At 44.6% G+C, this 20,265-nt stretch overlaps 1 protein-coding gene across 4 annotated transcripts in view; it reads right to left on the bottom strand.

Annotated features, from left to right (window-relative positions):
- Positions 1–3,100: 3,100 nt before the first annotated feature.
- PNPLA1 (patatin like phospholipase domain containing 1) overlaps positions 3,101–20,265 on the bottom strand; it is a 45,118-nt gene continuing 27,953 nt past the window's right edge. The window contains exons 6-10 of one of the 4 annotated variants that reach the window (XM_035698065.2): positions 12,282–12,866; positions 9,622–9,700; positions 7,869–7,994; positions 4,083–4,188; positions 3,101–3,263 (exon numbers count right to left, since the gene is read on the bottom strand). In XM_035698065.2, the coding sequence (XP_035553958.2) occupies positions 3,237–3,263; positions 4,083–4,188; positions 7,869–7,994; positions 9,622–9,700; positions 12,282–12,866 (923 nt within the window). In that variant the 3' untranslated portion in view covers positions 3,101–3,236. The remainder of the gene's footprint in view (positions 3,264–4,082; positions 4,189–7,868; positions 7,995–9,621; positions 9,701–12,281; positions 12,867–20,265) is intronic. The other 3 variants (XM_035698066.2, XM_035698067.2, XM_035698068.2) reach the window with 3 other exon arrangements.

Below are 20,265 nucleotides of genomic sequence, written 5' to 3'. Positions count from 1 at the left end.
AAATGGACAGGATACAGTGTCTGGGTTTTGGTCCAGAGAATATGGTCTCTGCTGAAAGGCATCGAAGACCTCCTCTCCCCTTGCTCAAGGAATGCATGAATTCTTCCAGTGGCTTCCTGGGGAAGGCGGCCCTCTGGTGTACAGATTCTTTCCCAACCACCTTTCCACTCCCCAACCTTGAAGGCTCCCTGTAATGATCTGAGGAGGGCAGAAGAGGGCAGCACATCACTTCATAGACGAGGAAGCAGGGGCTCAGAATGGGCAGACGCCTTGTTCAAGGTCCCGCGGCCCCCTACAGACAGAACCAGGACAGGATCCAGCTCCCAGAACCCCTGTTTTAGTGCCTCCGGGTACTGTCTCATTCAGTACTTCATTTACTCAACCAATATTTATTGAGCATTTACTACGTGCCAGATCTGACCCAGCTCTGTGGAATACACAAATGCAAAAGGCACAACCTCTGCCCTCAGGTTGTTCACAGACCTTACTCATTACGGGATTTTAGTGCCAGTAAGAATATAGGGTGGCAGGGACACTACTGTGTGAGGGCGGGGTTCCCTTAACTCACCCCGCTGAGGCTTTCAAGAGCGCTGAGATGCATGGGAGACCCTGCTGCTCTGAAAGGCTTTGAAAAGGTGGGTAAGTAACCTCAGGACAAAATTAACCTCATTTCTGACCCTGAGAAGTCAGGAGGCTAAGTGAGGGAGTCAGAGATAATGGGGTCAGCCAAGACCTGGTTGAGTTCCGGGGTGTTAGCTGAGTTATCAGGGAGGGTTGGGCTGGAGAGGTCATTCAGATATGCTTGTTTGGAAGACCAGAGCGGTCTGCCCTTGGCCTTCGCAGCCTGAGACATCCAATTTCAGAGTACAGTGACTGGCACATCAAAAAACGATCTACTAGTATTGGCTTTAAAAAAAAAAGCATTATAAGGAGAAAGGAGATAATTAGAGTTGCTAAATTTAGCAAATAAAAATATGGGTGGCCTAGTTAACTGTGAATGTCAGATAGACAACAAATAATAGCCATGCTGGGGCCATACTCTTACTGAGTAATGATTCCTCTGAAATTCAAATCGAACAAGTTGCCCTGTATTTTATCTGGCAAGCCTGGGGCTAATGCAAGAACAATTCTCCTAATTACCTTGTAAAGGGGAAAAGGGAAATAAGCAAAATGAAGGAAAGTATCCAGGGGGTTTTATCGATAACCTCTGACAGTAACATAACGCTAACATCAGGGCATTTGGGCTCTAAATACAGGCTTTCGGTTGGAACAATTTATTGTTATGTTCAAGTCCCCCTTGCACGCCAGGGAATAGAGTTGCGTGGGAATGAAACCCTCCCTCCCCCGGTTCACGTGTCTCCCGGCCCCCCTGCACGCAGCCACCTGCAAACCACAAGAGCAGGAGACACAGCCAGGTGGGCCACTGCAGGGGCCTCTCTCCTCCCCGCTACACAGTCCCCGGGTGCTCCCCTTGACCCGTCTGAGCCACAGCATCAGGGTATCAGTATCAGGTAGGCAGAAGGTGCAAGAACACCTGAGATTTGACCCTTTTGAGCCTCTCAAAGGTACAGTTAGTGATGTAGGAAATGTTGGGGTTCGAAGCTGACAGCCGCGAAAGAATTCTTAAGGCATTTTTGGTGCAAAAGGGTGGTTTGATTAAAAGCAGGGGGACAGGACCTGTGGGCAGAAAGAACAGCCCTGGGGAGCTGTGACTGTCTATATACTTTCAAGTGGGGAGGGGGTTAGGGACGGTGCAAGCCTCCAAGCGATTTTAGAAACAAGCTTTTCAGGATCCTGAGGGAGCAAGAGGGCACTGGCTATTGTTAGGAAAAGGTCATTTATTATCGTTTAGTAAAAACTCCATCAAGAGCCCCTTCAGATGTAGATCAGTGGACCATGTGCCTGGAGGATGGTTGCTAACATGTATCATGAGGGGGGGTTAGAAATAGAGGAAGTTTCCAAAGGGAGTTTTATATGTAAAAGTAGGTTTAAAGGAAATCCTGGGGGGTCGGAGTAACATTGCCCTTAGGAGAGTGTCAACACGGAGGCAGCTGAGCTCCCAGAGGAAAGTCACTCTGCCTGTTTCAAGGCCTTGTCAATGGGCTGTAGGCAGCAAGGACATTTAATTTTTTCTTTTTCCTTTGTTTCCCACATCAGTTAGGTTCTTCCTGGAAGAACTTTCTTAAGGCTGCCTGTGTGGACTCCTGCTCCGGGACATGGCCCCATTAGACTAGGCTCCACCAGGCCCCCTTGCCACAGCCCTCCACCCTCCATGGCTAACATTTGCATGCTTCCTCCAGGGGTTCCAACCAAGTTCAAAGCTGTTTTCCACTCAGTCGTCTGGAATTTGCTAAGCAAATACATCTGAGGCCTGTGGGCAGCCTGGGTTTCCTTATGGGGCCTGGCTGGGGGCTGGAAGCTACCCATGCTCCAGCAAGAAGTGGGGCTAATTTTGGGGGGGACAGGCTGGAAAAACTGAGGCTGAGAGTATCTTTGTCATGGGATGTCTTCACTGAGGTGTGAACAGCAGAGTCTGTCCTCGTGCCGCCCTTCTGGGGATGGGAAGGGAAGGGGCATTTGGCCTCCCATTTCCTCCACAGCCACACCAGGCTCAGGGAAGCCCAGGGCGGCCTGCTCAACATGGCCGTGCTGCACAAGCCCTCTTAAAGACCTCACGCCAGATCCGCTCCACAAGTGATTCCACTGAGCAGCTGAGGCCGAGTCCAGTGGTTCCAAATCAAGCCTTTGGTACACTTGAGAATGAAAAACAAGACAAAACCAAAGAGCTCAGTCTCTTGACACCACAGGAAAGAGGAAAGTGCATCCATGCTCAGTCTTGCTCAACCCCCAAGAGCTTGGCCCTGTAGACTAGATCCCGGGTGGGCCAGAATTGATGTGGTCCATCTCGAAGAAGCAAACTCAGGCTGGGCTGGGAGGAAGGCCCAGAGCCCAGCCAGATGGGAGCAGGATGTGCTGTGGGCTCTTCAGAGCCTATCCATGTTGGTGTCCATCTATCTGTCCAGAGCAGAGTAGTGGAAGGGCTGGAGGACCGCAGAGAAGCTGAGAGATTGTTCAGACAAGGAGGTGCTTGACCAGGAGAAGCAGGACCCTCTGCACGAACAGGCTTGGTCGTGGGTGACATCTGATCCCCAAAAGGCCTAGGTGAAGAGAATGTGTCTGAGAGCCTTGGGGAGAAGGCTCTACCTTGCGGTCAACAGGTTCTCTTTCATTCCAGCTCAAGTTCTCTCTTGGTTCACAGCTTCCTAGAAAAAGGACAGAGATGCATCATTTCTAAGTCCCTCATCTAGGACTTTCCTCCCCTTATTTCCGCTGAGAACATCCCTCATAGCTTCCTATGCCTCGGGCAGCCCCAAGCAAGTAGCCAGGCCCCATTATAGCCAACTTGATGTGTGTAAATTGGAAATCTCAATCTATACCAAAAAGTCAGTTAGCAAATCCCACTGTTATACAAGAGGTTTTTTTGTGGGGTGTGTGTGTGTGTTTGTTTGTTGTGTTTTTGTTTTTGTTTGCAAATGGAGAATTCCATTTGCAGAGCAGGAGTAGATAAAAGAGTGTTTGAAACATTATTAGATTTACAAAAGTCTGGTTAATACTTGGCTTTTCGAGAAGGGAAAAGAAGTGGAGTGGCCTCCAGAGTGCTGAGTTGTGCAGTTGTACAGACTGTACACTGTACAAGGAGAAACTGCCAATGCAACGGGGCCACATATCATGGACCTATTTATGCCACATGTTATTTGTACAGTTTTGTATGTTATGTGTACCGTTTTGTAGCTTTATATGTCGTTCATACAGATTTCTAGCAGGTGGCAGTCAACTGTTTTAACAAAATCAGTGTATTATCAAGATCATCCAGCAGCTCGCAATCAAGTTCTTTCGGAAAGGGTACTGTTTTCTTAGTACATGAGTAACTATATGCGCTAGGGTTGGCCTTGACTGTGACCAGGAAGAGGCAGGTGGGGTCAGAAAGGAAACTGGGTCAACAGTGCTCAGAGGTCACCGCAGCATTTGGGGACAGAGCAGGTCGTATGTGGCCTCCAGGGTGATGCTGGACAGTTCCATACCTCAGGACAGCTGTGTTCCTGGATCTGGCTGGGATGAGGCCTGTAGGTGACCCAAACTGTCTCGGAAGTGGAGAGCAGAGTGAAGTCGAGGGGACAGGGAGCAGACCTGGATGTGAAAAGCCAAGAAAGCATGTGTGAGGACAAATGAGACAAGGGGGCCAATGGGAAGCCCTGAGTTTCAAGGCCTCTTCCACTTGCTGTGTGGCCCTGGCCAGTCATTGGCCCTCTCAAGGATATTGTAGGAAGCCTCCTGCAGAGTCCACCTCAGAGAAATGTTGGCGTGTGCACTGTACACGGTACATTCTTGGATGGTTTTCAAATCTGACCATGTCATTCTGTTTAAACCCTGTGATGTCTCCCCAGCACCACAGGTGAGGTCCAACCTTGTTAGCATGGCACCCAAGCTATCCCTGCCGTGTCTGTGCACCTCCAAGTGCACCCTCCCTGCCAAACAGACAATCTAGGACTAGACCCTGTGACTTCCGATGCACTCTGGTGCTCCTACCCTGGAAGGCTATATCACTTAGTGCTTGACACCAAGATGCTGGTGACAGACAACTTGGATTCGGATCCTGGCTCTGTCATTACCTACTGTGTGACTTTGGGCATGTTGCTTACCCTCTCTGTACCACAATGCCTGGAACATAATAACTACTCTAAGTTTTAGCTATTATCATCACATTCTCATTTGAATAGGGGGAAATTCCATAGTAACTAAAAGGAGGGGCTTTCTAGCTGTAGAAATGTTAGAAATTCGAGGAGTCTGACAGACAGTAGCAGTCCAGAGGATTTGAGTGGCAGTTAGCAAGTGGGACCTCCTCCTTTTCCATTTGTAGCCGTAGGCAGTCCCTGAATTTCTCAATCTGTCTTGCCACTTTGAGGCCAGTTACACAACCCGGATCAGACGACTGCTGAAATCTGACTGGAGGAGAGACAAACTAGCAGAGGAAAGCCAGGCTGAGACATGTATCTAGCCATGATCCAGAGGCAGAGCATATCTGGCACATCTGCTGGTCCTGGAATGAAAGGGACAGGGATCAAACTCGACCCCAACCAGTAGCCTAAGCAGAGCTATCCCAGACAAGTCACAGAACTCTGAAAGAGCAAAATAAACATTTGCTTTGTAACCCATTGAGATGGAGAGGGGTGTTTGTTAGGTAGCATTATCAAACAGCAACTACTCACTAAAATAACCAGCATCAGAGTATGAACTTGAACATCTGACTTAAAAAACACAGAAGGAGGGGCACCTGGGAGGCTTGGTTGATTAAGTGTCAGACTCTTAAATATGGATATATTTTTTTAAATTTTTACTTATTTATGATAGTCACAGAGACAGAGAGAGAAAGGCAGGGACACAGGCAGAGAGAGAAGCAGGCTCCGTGCAGGGAGCCCGACATGGGATTTGATCCCGGGTCTCCAGGATTGCGCCCTGGGCCAAAGGCAGGCGCCAAACCGCTGCGCCACCCAGGGATCCCCTAAGTGTCAGACTCTTGATTTTGGCTCAGGTCATATCTCAGGGTCGTATCATGGAGCTCTGCATTGAGCTCTGGGTCAGGCTCCATGCTCAGGATGGAGTCTAGTTGAGATTCTCTCCTTCTCCCTCTACTCCCCCTTCCCACTGGTTCTCTCTGCTCTCAAATAAATAAATAAATAAATAAATAAATAAATAAATAAAATCTTTAAGAAACAGAGAGAGAGAGAGAGATTAATGTATGGAACATCTACTCTGTAGCTTTTATTCTAGCTTCTCTCCTCTTTATTGGGAGGAATATCAGCTGGGGGCCAGGAGTTGCACAGGACTAGCCCATGGATGTGACCATCTCTCTTGTGATTATACTCTGGGAGGAAATGAGCAGATTTCTCTCTTTCTGGATCACTCCTCTTCTATGCCTAACCTTTTTCAACTTGTCTTTTCTACCCCCCTACCCCTACCCTGGTCTTTGAAGCTCAGAGCAGTGAATTTGCATGGAATTGCTTGAGACCATCAATTGGTAAATTGCTTCCAGGCAGTTTCGTAATCTGTTCTATAAAGGAATGCCGCAGACAGAATGTGTGACCTACTGACAACAGTGTTTCCCACAGCTGTGAATGTTGTTTTGTTTGTTTTTATCATAGCCTTCTTCTTTATAAAGCACCTTGATTCTTAGAAATTTAACGACCAGGGTAGCTATGGCTGAATTACATAGTTCCCCCTGCTCCGATGTATAGGAGGAAGCCTGGCTCTGGAATGAAGGGACTTAACTCTGAGCCTGGCTTCCAGATGGCACTCCCAGCTCCAAGGAAGCTTCCCCACCCCCACAGCAGACCTGCCCATGGTCTCTTGGCCAAAATTGACCTTGAGCTCCTAGCAACAGAGATACAGACGCTCAAAAGTCAAAGAAGACTTGGGGCTGGATACCAAGGAACAGAGTGAAACTAATTCCAGGATTCACTAATTTCATGACCCCCAAGGAGACTGCCAACTGCCCACTGGGTCCTGCACCTTCCCTGCCTGTCCTTTAATCCAGAAAGTAACACATGCATCTGCCCCACTTCCTGCAGTGGATTCCTGAGAATCTCCTTCCCACCACCCACCAAGTACCTACTTGCCCAGACCTCAAAGTGAACTTGAGATGCTAGGGCAAGCTTCTGACCCTCATCTCCCTGATACAGCTCTCTGCTCACCTGGGATCCCCACCTGGGAAAGGAACAATACAGAAGGTTGTCGCTTAGAATAATCTAGGGATTTTTCTGACCAATGGAAGCTTGAAGCAAAGTAGATAGCAGTGTGGGTCTGTTCCATTCAGAGAATATTTTGACAATCCAATAAAATAGTTGTAGATGATCCCTGGCTTGGTTTGTTTGAAGCTGGCATTTTTCATTTGTAAGTGTGTATGTATATATGCATGTCCCTTTAAAAAACAATGTTATATTTCAATAAAAAATTAAAACTTGGTTATTGTCTTTGGTCTTAAGTTCAATTTTGGGGTAACCTTTTAAAAGTTAAGGATCAAGGGGTGCCTGGGTAGCTCAGTTGGTTAAATGTCTGCCTTTGGCTTCAGGGCATGATCCCAGGATGCTGGAATCGAGCCCTGTGTCAGGCTCTGCTCAGCAGGGAATCTTTGTTTCTCCCTCTCCCTCTGTAATCTCTCTCTTCTCTCTCAAATAAATAAATAAAATGTTTTTTAAAAAGTCAGAGATTGAATTCAATTAATCTTTACTATCTCTAGAGCCCAGAAGAGTGGTTGGCACTCATTAGGTGCTCAATCAAAGTTAATTGATGGATCAATGACAATATAATATAATAAAAAAGCTGTAAGAAGCAGGCTTACATTGGTTAGGGCTTTTAGTTGTAGCTTGGCAACAGTTAGGATCTCTATATGCTGAGGGTCACACAGTCACACATCTGTTTAGTTTGGTTTGTAAATAGAGTTCTATTCAGAAACTGAGAAGCAGGTAGTTAACCTCTGCATATAACCCTAATACCTACTAAGTTATTGAGTGCTGATTACACATCTTGCATTCTGCAAAGAAATTTACATGTTGGCCTCATTAAACCCTCACAATATTATCCCTATTTTACAGATCAGGAAATAGAGGCTTAGAAAGACCATATGTCCTAAGCATGATCACTGAGCAAGATTATGGCAGAGCAGGGAGTTTATATTGGGTGGGTCTGACTCCAAAGTCCAGCTCCTAACACCTGCTCCTGCTGATTCTTCCTCTGCCCCTTGTGATCTTCCTGCAGACTCTTCCCGGAGCTTTTCCTCCCCGTGGATTTCGAAAAACATTAGTCATGCTCACTGCACTTTGCCGCCTGTTTTTTTGGATCGTGGATGTCTTGGGAAGCCTTTTCTGGTGCTACTTGTCTTTTGTTTGTTCTTCTTGAACACCTTGCTCATCCAACTGGAGTCTTCAGTAGGGTTTCCCCTGGGCAATAGATGAAGTAAATAGTTTGTTAATGACCCGTCCTGTGTCCTTCACTATCAGGGCCCTGCTCCAGCTCAGAAGGTAGACAGACAAGCCAATGTTATGGCTTTTAACCCTGGCTGACACCAGAGTTCCACAGCAAATATTCGTTTTATAACCAATGACTATTTATCTAAGTAACATCATGCCAACTAGTCAACTGAAACTCAATTAAACTTTTATAAGTTCAATGTCAATGCAATAAAGTTTAAACCATGTGAACAAAACGCATAGTATATGCCCGAGCACAAAATTCTTAAATTTATGCAAACTCTTACGAAAAGTCTTTTTTTTTTTTTTGAGAGAGAGAGAGAGAGAGAGAGTTTATTTATTTATTAGAGAGAGAGAGCAAGCAAGCACAGCAGGTTCCTGGCTGAGCAGGGAGCCTGATGTGGGGCTCAATCCCAGGGCCCTGGGATCATGACCTGAGCTGAAGGCAGATGCTTAACCAACTGAGCCACCCAGCTGCTCCTCAAAAAGTTTTATAATTAAAGTGATACTTAATGTGAGAAGCAGGTATGTTTTAATATATTTGATGATATGGAGTTGGAACATCAAAAGGACCTGCTCTCCCAATAGCTGCAGCCATGGCCATGGAATAGTCATTGCCAGAACTGCCCAAGGCGGGAAGGATGAGGTTGGGAAAGGGGAGAGATACTCTTTAGCCCATCTTCTAATCTCCTGCTGGTGCCTTCTACTGGCTAACCCAACTAGCAAGAAGCCAGCAAGGGAGCCTGGGTAATGTGGTCCCCAAGGAACTTAAAAATACCAATCCTGGGGCACTGGGTGGCATAGTTGGTTGGCCCTTTGACTCTTGGTTTCGGCTCAGGTCTTGATCTCAGGGTCATGAGATAGAGCCCTACATGGGGCTCCGTACTCATTGCGGAGTCTGCATAGGTCTCCCTCTCCCTCTCCCTCTGCTCCTACACACCCCTCTCCCTTCCCCATCCTTGTGCTTGCAAATGCAGTATGTGTGCTCTCTCTCGTATAAATAAAAATAAATCTTAAAAAATATACTAATCCTCAGGCCTCTCAGAATGACTGTGAAGCTAAGTAATGGAGAACATGTTACACAATCCAGACAATTGATGTGTGTTATAAAAAAGATTTTCTGGGGACAATCTACAACATAGCAATATCAGCCCTCTTACTGTGTTGATAGAAAATCATTTGGATTAAAGGAGGCCTTTGATAGAGTCTCACAATTCGTACCATGCAGGAAATAGCCTACCTCAGGCTAGTATGTAGCATGCCTGCTAGCTCCCTTGAACTGAGACACTACCAGAGAATAAGACATGAGGGGGTGCATGTTCTCCTACTACACTCAGAGAAGGCACATTCCCCAGGGGGCACAGCAAGGAGATGAAGAGAATGACACTGTGAGCATGAATAACTCATTTCCCATTCGTTGCCCCCACTGAAGAAGAGAGAATGTAAAGGCTTGGAATGTAATCACACAAACTGGAAAAGGATCCCAGTGTTTCTAGCGCAACTAAAGAAAAGGAAATTTTCACTTAGCTACCCTCCCCCCTACTTCCCCCACCCTCAGCCAAAGGAAAGAATGTGTCACGATTAAGGAGAAATTTACATTGCATGAGGCTTGCTGGTGGCTTCCTTCACATTAACCAAAGGTGTGGTACCTTCTGGCTTTGAAGAGGCAAGGGGAGCTGCAGTCAAAAATAAGAGACACGAGTGAGGTAAGGTCAGGGAGGAGGACTTAGTCATTTTTGAAATAAAAATAGGAAGTAAGTGAGAGTGTCCAGAAACAATAAACAGCTCTCTTAATCTCAAAGTCTCATGTTTAGGACCAGAACCACGTTGTTGGATTTGACTGAGACCCAGGGCAGTGGCATCTGTGGCAGGACAGATGCTGATCTTTGATGTAATGTTATCAATAATCGATGTAATTTATCAATTAATGCAATGTTATCAACAATTCCCTCACAAAAAACAGCCCTTTAGTGTGAGTTTTCAGGAAAAGTCCCCCTAAGGGGCCTGAACTTTCCATCGCCTGCTTTATCTGTATATAATGCTTTCTTCCTTTTTAACAGAATAGAAAACATTACTAGTTTCATGACCATTGTTCTTTTTTTTTTTCAAGTAGGCTCCACATCCAGCATAGAGCTCAATGTGGAGCTTGAACTCATGACCCTGAGATCAAGACCTGAGCTGAGATCCAGAGTAGAACGCTTAACCAATGGAGCCACCCAGGTGCTGCACCCATGACTATTGTTCTTAAGTAAGTGCTTTTCATATTTTATGTAAATATGGGGGTATATAATATATAAAGGTTGGTATGTAATTTTGTAATATGTGTAGATAAAAATAATATAAAACATATTAGTTCTATTTGAAGTTCTTTCATTTGGGGGTCACATTGGATATCTCTGGCACTCCCAAATCTATTTGAAGCTCCCTTGCTTATGGGTTTTCCTGAAACTTTTTTGCAACCCCTTCCACCCCCAACAACAACATGGCCATCACTAAATGACAGATGACACTAGCCTCTGAAGAGGCTCCCTTCTGCTCAGCTCCCACAGATGGCCTAGGCTGTCCTTACTAAGGCTCAGTTGAAGACTGTAACAAGGTTCCTCCATCTCAGAGCTACTGAATGTAGGATCCAGATGGCTCTTTGTTGTGAGGCTGTGCATTGTACAGTGTTCAGCAGCGTTGATCTACAATCAACTAGATATTACCCACTAGGTGAAAACCAAAAATGTCTTTGATGCCAAATGTCTTCTGGGAGACAAAATCACTCCTAGTTGAGACCCACTGGACAATCTGTTCCCTCTATCCCCAATCTGAGCACGGAATGCCAGCTCAGGGCCCAGGATTGCTCAGGCTACCTGAAGAGGACTTTAGGCACAGGTGTGAATAACATAAGAGAAATGCATTTCGCTTAACAGCAAATAAGAAAGCATGTGAAACACTTGGGCCAATTTCCTTACTTTTAATGTCCTGATATTTTTGTCCCACCGTGATTAAAAGAGTCAAATCTATTCTAGAGAAAATGTGCCCCTGCCTGGGGCAGATCTGCCAAGAAGGAAACCATCGTGCTAATTGGTGCTAATGTTTACCCTAATAACTATGGGAATTTGGTGGATGGATCATGAAGACCCTATGACCTGGCTTCAGTCCATCATTTGGGCTCCTCTCCTGTTGCCCCCACCCGGACCATCCTCAGTAGCTAAACAGGTATCCTCTTCATCCTGAATGTACCTTGCACGTTCCCTCTCCGTACCTGAGCCTCTAGGATAAACAAAGCCTAAACTTCTCATTCTACTTTGCCTCATCCTGTCTCACAAACCATGATGGTCAAAATCTTGCTCATTTCAACTCACCTGTCAGCTGCAAGAAGCCTTCCTTAATTCCCCAGAGAGAAGTAATCTTAATCTCTATGCATACTTCCAATACTCTTTTTAGTAATGTTGTACTTAATGACTCTTGCTTGTATTTTTGAGGTTGGTATCTCTGTCATCCCCTTTGCTGGAGGGGAGATTTTCTGAGAGTGAGGAGCTGAGAATTGTGTGGCTTTGAAGCCTCTAGAATAATGCTTCTCAAACTATCTGTGGAAGAAACCAGTTATGAAGAACCAGCTTTTTAAAAATCTTTTTTTTTTTTTTTTTTTTTTTGTAATCCATAATGGACTAGTACTTTTGTGAAATACAATACAATGAACTGGTAAGAAAATGACCAAACTCTTGGATGTCATGGCTATAAACATTTCTAAATGCTTACTTTTAACTTCTGTGCTCATTTCATTGTAAATTAGTAACAAATAGTTTAGGGACCAGCACTGGTCCACAGAGCACTCTTTGAGTAGCACTGCCCTGGCACGGTGGTTATCACAAAATAAAAACCTTCCATTACAGTGGTTCCCAAACATGGTTCTCAAAAGAATCCCCTGGAGGGCATATAAAAAAGATAGGTAGCTGGGTCCCACCCCCTGAGTTAGTAGGTCTACAGTAGGGCTTGAGAATTTTCGTTTCTAACAAATTCCCAGGTGATGAGTTCGCTGTTGGTCAGAGACCAACCTTTGAAAATCACTGGACTAAAGACATGAACAAATGTCAAGAACACTGTTCCCTTGTGGTGGCCTATCCTCAAAATAGGTAGAGCTGCTAAAGCTGACTGCTAACTTTACCAGTGCACCCCTCCGAAGCAATGGTTATCAGCTACCATGTTGTTGCACACTTGTTGAGAGGCTCCAGACGTAAGGAAGCTGTGAGAAGCCAGAAGGGTCTGTACCTTGGGACTGTTCTGGGCCTAGTTCCTCCACAGGTGGCTGTGCAGGTGATGCTGAAGAAGAACGTTGGGGCAGTGTTTGAGATGCCCCTACAGATGAAGGCCCCAAGGGTGGCCTGTGTGACAGAGATGACTGGGAAGGTGGGGATCTTGGTGGCGATCCAGTAGTTTGTACCTGCTGCTGTGGTGATACACGTGACAGCTCAAGTGTTGAGCTGAGTGGTAAGGGTACAGCTGGGAGCGAAGCAGGGGGCAGGTCAGCTGCAGAATGTGATGGTGATGAAGCCAGTGGAGTTGCAGGTGACTGCTCAAGTGAAGGGACAGGTGGTGAAACAGGTGACTCTACAGGCCACTCACATGTGGCTCCGGGTGTCTGCACAGGTGAGGACGGAAGTGAACCGTGGCTGCCCTTTCCTTCTCCTTCAGGAGCCCTCTGTGTGTGAAGTTGTATGGATTCTTGCTGCTGTGTTTGGAGGCTTGACTGACTGCATTCGTGGCACTCGTTGCCAAGGGCAAGTTCTATATTGCAGTACACTTCTACACGGGGGAACATCACTCTCTTGGAGGGAGAATTGATGTAAGCAGCATCTAGGAAAACAAGAGCCTGGGGTCACTGGTGGCTTTACTAACCCCTGACATCAGTCTGGCATTTGCAAAAATGCCAAATTTGCAAAAATTCCCAAATTATTTTCAGAAGCAGAATGTGCTCAAATTTATATTGTGTATTGATTCACTTATTCAACGGATAGTTATTGTGCATCTGTATGTGCCACGCATTATAGCAGGCGCTGAGGAGTGAAGTGGACAAAAACAGATGTGATGGTTCTTGGCCTCTTGGAGCTTACAGTCTGGCATGGGGGCAGGCATTGACTATGTAAATAATCTCATTTTAACCAAGATAAGTCCTAGGCAAGAAAGGACCATGATAGCAGGGAGGATTTCCTCGGGGGGGGGGGGGGGGGGGGAGGGGGGCTTCCCTGAGGGAGCAACATTTGAACTGAGATCTGAAGGGCAAGTGAGGTTCCAGAGGGTGGTCAGGGTGGGATGAGAAGCATTTCAGACAGTGGGAACGGCACACACAAATGCCACAGGTTTGAGGGAGCATGAGGAGGGGCTAAAGGTCAGTGTGGTTGGAGAGGGGTACTTTGGTGGGAGATGGGGCTGAGGAGGCTACAGGGGCCAGACCATGCTTATAGACATCATTGAGGGTCTTTGGTTTTCATGGAAACCTTGAAAGACTTATAGGTAGGGGGGAATGCTGCACTGCCACTGGCTTTAAGAAGATCACTGTGGCTGCTGTGTGGAAACTCACTGAAAAGGGCAGAGAGGCCCCAGGAAACCTGTAAGGCTGCTGTGGAGAGGTGTTTAGGACTTGTGCTTGGAAGGAGAGAGACAGAAATAGAAGATTCTGTTTAGGAGGTAAAATAAATGAGAACTGGCAATGGATTGATTGGGGGAAAGAGAGGAAGTAGCTGGCTTGCACAACCAGATGCATGCTGGTGCTGGCAGGGTGACCATGAAGGGGATGGGTCAGGGAAGCAGTGAGGAGGGCAAAGGTTATAGTTTGGGGATATGTGGATTTTAGGGGGCCTTAGAAATGTCCAAGGAGAGATGACAAGTGGACAATTGGATACATGAATTTGGATCTCAGAGAAGACATGAGGGTTAGAGATGTACATTTGGGAGTCCCATCTATGGATGGTCACTGAAGCTGTGATGGTGTCCATGGAGGAGATTGCTGAGGGAGGAAAAGCAGAGTGAGAAGAGGAGGAAGCCAGGACTGAGCAAAGAGAGGGGGAGAGAGGAACCTAGGCCAAGTTTCTAAAATAGGCAAGATTGGGGTAGACCTACAAGTTGCTGATAAGGATCCAGTTGAGAGGTGGAGGGTGGATATGTAAAAGAGAGATGGAATAATGGATAATTCAAGAGTTGAGTTGAGGAAGGGTCTGAGCACAGGTAGGAAGTGGGCTTTAGGCAAGAAGATGGTTGTTTCCTTTAATGTTCTAGGAAGGAGGGAAACAAAGCAAGGTGAGTTTGTATATTTGGTAGCACAAAGTTGAGAGAACTCTCTGTTGGCTTTTGCTTTCTTTTGTAAAGTTGTTTGGAGGCAAGGTCAGGGAGTAGGGAAGTGTTAGGGTGGTGATAGCAGAGGAGGAGAGAATAGGTTGCCAAGACAAATACAGCACGACTACATTGTGTAGAAATCCACAAGCTAATTCTAAAATTTATATGGAATTAGAAAGAACCTGGAATAACCTAAACAACTTTGAAAGAAAAAAAAAAAGAAACAAAGATGGAAAACCAAGACTACCTGGTATCAAGACTTATGATAAAGCTGCAGTGATCAAAACAGTATGATACTGACATAAAGACAGAGAAATAAATGAATGGCACAGAACAGAAAGCCTAGAAATAGACCCATGACATATAGAGACAACTGGCTACTCAACAGAGAAAGCATAGTCTTTTTTTTTAAGATTTTATTTATTTATTTATTCATGAGAAACAGAGAGAGAGACAGAGACATAGGTAGAGGGAGAAGCAAGCTTCCTTTGGGGAGCCTGATGTAGGACTTGATCCCAGGACCCCGGGATCATGCCCTGAGCCCAAAGCAGACGCTAAACCCTGAGCCACCCAAAAGCATAGCCTTTTCAACAAATAGTGCTGGAGCAACTGGATATCCATATGCAAAAAAAAAGAACTTTGTTTTTTATCTTGAACCATAGTCAGAAATGAACTCAAAATGGAATATAGACACAAATGAAAAACCAAAAAACTATAAAGCTTCTAGAAAGAAACATAGGAGAAAACCTTTTTGTGATCTTGAGGAAGGCAAAGATTTCTTAGATAAGACGCCAAAAACATAATCCATAAAAGAAGCAAATTAAACACCAAAAGCATAATCCATAAAAGAAGCAAATTAAACACCAAAAGCATAATCCATAAAAGAAGCAAATTAATAATATGGGCCCTATCAAAATTAAAAATACCTTTTCAGAAGACTTAACAACTTGAAAAGAGAAATTACAGACTGAGAGAAAATATTTACAAATCATATTTCTGATAAAGAGCATTTATCTGAACTACATAAAAGTTCTTAAATAAGAAAACAAACAATTCAATTTTTAAGATGGGCAAAAGAGCCCACTGAAAGAGCTTCCAATGGCCAAAGCTGAACCAATTTGAGTAGCAAAATAAATAAAGGAAACCTGAATAATAGCCCAAAGTATAAAATGAGTATCCAGGAGTCCATACTGAAACAAACAAGGAATTGAAGAAGTATACAAATAGGGGAGAAGAGACAAATCTCCCAACCAGAAGAATTCCGAATAATTTTTGTAGATTACCCTGTCCTTAAGGAAGTGAAGCTTAACTCCCCATCCCTTAAGCAGGTGGTGCATAGTTACTTCTTTTCAAAGAGAAAGGGGGAGAAAGAGCAACTTCACAGGGAGAAACCCAATAAATACCACTGCAGACAAATGGCCAAGCCCAACATCATGAATAATAAGCCATGTAGATAGCATGCACCTGGATATAATGTGATGAGAATGGTACTTTGCCTTTGTGATCTCCCTTCCCAGAACTGAGAACTCCAGCCTAATCCTGAGAAAAACATCAGGCAACCTCAAACCCCAACTAAGGAATATTCCAGTACTCCATTCTACCAAGTTCATTAAAAACAAGGAGTCTGGGAAACTGTCACAGATAAGAGGAACCTAAAGAGACATCATGGTAAAATGTGATGTGGTATCCTGAATGGGATCCTGGATCAGAAAAAGGACATTAGGTTGAAAAGTAAGGAAATCTGAACATACAGACTTCAGTTAATAATAACCATTATTAGCATATTAATTGTAAACACGATGCTATACTATGTACCAAATTTTATATATACCATACTATAACATATAACAAATGTAAGACATAATAATAGGGAATGTAAAGTATATGGAAGCTCTCCATGCTATTTTCATATTTTTTCCTGGAAATCTAAAAGTATTTTTAAAAATAAAGCTTATTGTAAGTCTAGGTGGGAAATGACCAAAAGAGTTAAACACTTCAATAAAGAAGATATATAATATAGATGGCAAATTAGCACCTGAAAAGATGCTCAGCATCATTAGTCATTAAGGAAATACAAATTAAAATCACAGTAAGATACCACCACACAACTATTCACATAGCTAAAATTAACAAGACTGACCATTTCAAGTGTTGGTGATAATACAGAGAAACTGGTACTCTTCTGCACTGGTGGTGAGAATGTAAAATGATACGACTACTTCGATAAATAATTTGACAGTTTCTTAAAAAGTTAAACATACATTCTGGATATATGTCCTTACTCTATATCCCAAAGAATTGAAACAAGGATATTTGCATACCCATGTTCATTGCATCATTATTCACAATAGCCAAGAGGAAGAAGCAATTCAAATTGTTCATTGATAAAGAAAATGTGGTATGTTACATGCTACAAAATGGATAAACCTGGAGGAAATTATGATAGCGAAATACACCAGTCACAAAAAGACAAGTACTGTATGATTCCATTGATATGAGGTATCTAAAGTAGTCAATCTCCTAGAAGTAGAAAATAGAATGGTGGTAGCCATGGCCTAGGAGAGGGAGAAATGAGGAGTTGCTGATCAATGGGTATAGAGTTTCAGTTTTGCAGTAAGAAAAAGTTCTGGACATTGGTTGTACAATGTGACTATACATAATACTACCAAACCGTACACTTAAAATGGTTAAGATAGTGGGGCACCTGGCTGGCTCAGTGGGAAAAGCGTGCAACTTTTGATCTCGGGGTTGTGAGTTCAACTTACATTGAGTGTAGAGATATTTTTAAAAAATAAAAAAAATCTAAAAAATAGTTAAGATGATAGATTTTGTGTTATGCATTTACCTTAATTATACACATATAATATTGTATGTTACGTAAATACGGTTATAGATTAAATGTACATTTACCATACCATGTAGACATTCCACTCCTAGGTATTTACCCTAAGGAAATGAAAGCATATGTTCATAGAAAGACTCCATGAGTATTCACAGCAGTTTTATTCATAATAGCCCAAACTGGATACAGCCTAAATGTCCATTAATTGGTGAATGGAGAAATGAACTGTGGGATTTTCATAAATGGATTGGAAATTAAAAAGGAATGAACTATTTATACATGCAATAACATGATGAATCTCAGAATAATTATACTGAGTGAAAGAATGCAGACAAAATAGAGCCCATACTGTAAGTCCAGTAGGAAATTTCTATAATGATAGAAAGTAGATTGGGGACTCTGGGGGAAGGTGGGAAGGGTCACAAAAGAACGTAAGGAAAACTTGGGGCATGATGGATAATGGTTCACTCTCTTGATTGTGGTATTAGTTTCATAGGTAGGTGTGTGTGTGTGTGTGTGTGAGAGAGAGAGAGAGAGAGAGAGAACTTAACAAATTGTGAGAGAAGGAAGAATGCCAAGAAGGGAGGGAGGGAGAGGGAAGGAGGAAAGAAGGATGGATGGGTTGGTCTGGCCAGGCACGCCTGGATGCCAGCTGGATTATTTTAGACATGGCATCCTCTGAGCTCCAACCTCACTCAGCACCCACGTCCACATGTCTGTGTGGGGAATGTGGATTTTCAAGCATGCCAGCAAGCAGTGCCCTTCCCTTTGGCAGAAGGCTGCTGCCAGGGGAGGCCAAGGGTGGAGAGGGAAGCTCGCCTGGCAGCAGGAATAATTAGGTGGATTTGAGCCCTAAGGAGGGCAGCAGAGGGAGATGCCAGGATGTGAGTGGAGGAATTGAGGGTGACACTTTGCAGGTGTAGCCTTCTGCTGGAGCTGACCCCCATCCAGAAAGCAGTAGGGTGGGTGGGAGGCTGGGGCGGACTCTCGTTTTTTTCTGTTCCCAGATGGGAGGTGGGAATTAAGAGTGTGGCTCTGGGCACTGGCCACAATTTCTCAAGATGCGTCATACCTCCTGCTCGCATCTGGTGCTGGGAGGAAAATCCAGCCCTACCAAACCTAAGAGGATCTAGGGTGGAGCTGAAGAAACCTGCACTGAGAAAGCCATGCAAACACTGGCAAATTGGAAGAGGAATAAAAAATAGTCAGTAGCCAGCAAGAGACATTTTTTCCTTACACAGTGTGTCAGTTCCTACTTGGAGTGATTCCATGGCCCCTGGGAAAGCCCACCAGCCTCCATACTCTGCCCTGATTCTTTCATGGATACCCAAAATGCTCCTATTAGAGCATCCTTCGGTTTAAGACTGCCATTTAGACCATGGTGTTCATATCACCTAAGGGTAGAAGAGTGTGGGGGCATGAGATGGCACTGGGTTCCTTCCAGAGGCTATTGAGGAGTGAGGGACACCAGAGATGCTAAAGCAAAGCACTTTGTAACTCTCCTTAGGCTTGCCCTGAGAGGAAGAGAAAGAAGTTTTAGGGGAAAGACAGGTATGGTGGTAGCCAGGCAGCCAGGCTGGAACCTGAGAGGTAGAGGGGTCTCCTGACATAGGGAATTGGTCCCAAATCAGGGGATCCCCCAACACCACATCCCCAGTACACACCATCACTGAGGAAAGAGTGAAGGGGTTTCCCAGCTGGTGGTGGAAAGGACCCCAGGCCCTCACCAGCCCCTCCTATTCCGGAGGCTCCATAGGTGAGACTCCATCTTAACCCTCCACTAACACCCCTCAGGTGGTCCAGCTTTTGGACGCTTGGCATAGTTTTCAGAGATGTCACTCATGTAAATGTGGAGAAGAGGAGAGTTGTCCAAGCAGAGTCGGGGTGAGGAGGAGTCTCTCCCCCAGGGAGGTGAGAGGATGGCCCTGACTCCTATGTCACAGGGTCAGTGGGCTGGAATGACTGTGTCTAGGAATATAATTCTGAGGTAAGTTCCATGGTCAGCCCCCTTATACAGATGAGAAAACTGAGGTCCCAGAAGATGAATTACCTGTTCAAGATCACACAGTTAGTAGGTGTCAGGAACAACGATTTAATCCTTTTTACAGGTTAGGAATCAAGACAGAGGGGGCAAGTGATTTCCTTGAGTTCACACAGCCAGGGGGGATGAGAATCCTGGCCCAGACCTACTTGCCTCCAGAACTCACAGTCCCTCCATCCTTTTCTCCCCACCCCTTGTTCGGAGAATGGCCCTAGGAGAAAGGAAAGAGTCAAGACAAAGGGAGCTTGGGAAAGCAGGAAGCAGCTTTGAAGGAAAAATAGCCAACACATCCTAGGGAAAAACCCACATTCAATCCCTTAACTCACTCCTAAAATATTTTTTTAAACTATGTACACAAAAAGTTCACCACAGTATTGCTTATAATAGTGAACATTTGGAAACTCAAAGGAATGATCAAAGTTTCTGTTCAACTGTCATGGAATATCACAGGATTGCCAAAAAAGACAGTCACAAAGACCACATGACAACCTGGGAAACAAAAACCCCCACTTCAACAGCATTAGGTAAACACCATCCAATCCCGGAATCCTTTCTTCCCCCTGGAAATATGTTCTATGGAAACAATTCTAAATATGCAAAAGATTTTTTTCTTTCCTTTTGTCAGGGACGTTTGCCATGGTCTTCGTGGAGTTAGCGTGTAAAATACATGCCTTTGGAATCTTCCAGGCAAGGATGCACGGAGCCATTTGCAGGTGTAGGGGACCATATTTGCTAAACCAACATTTGTTGGACACAGACCCTCTCCTTTGTTGATCAATGTCTCTTGGAGTCTTACCCAAATATAAACTCATCATGTCTAGTTCTGCATTAACAATGCAATTGTCTTGGAAAGAGAATGAAGTGAAATGACCTGAAAATGGAATGTTCCGGGAAGATACAAGCTATGGTGTTTCCTAAACACAGTCCTTAAATCCAGAAATATATTTGTATGAAAACATATCGACTGTCCCAGCAGTGACCCTAAAGACCACTTTTCCATGGAGATCCTAATGTTTGGCCACAGTGGTGTGTCCTGGACA

Source organism: Canis lupus, chromosome 12 (genome assembly GCF_003254725.2).
Source record: "Canis lupus dingo isolate Sandy chromosome 12, ASM325472v2, whole genome shotgun sequence".
Classification (NCBI taxonomy): domain Eukaryota; kingdom Metazoa; phylum Chordata; class Mammalia; order Carnivora; family Canidae; genus Canis; species Canis lupus.
The sequence above is the reverse complement of the archived record's forward strand: the minus strand, read 5'-3'. Positions and strand labels throughout refer to the sequence as shown.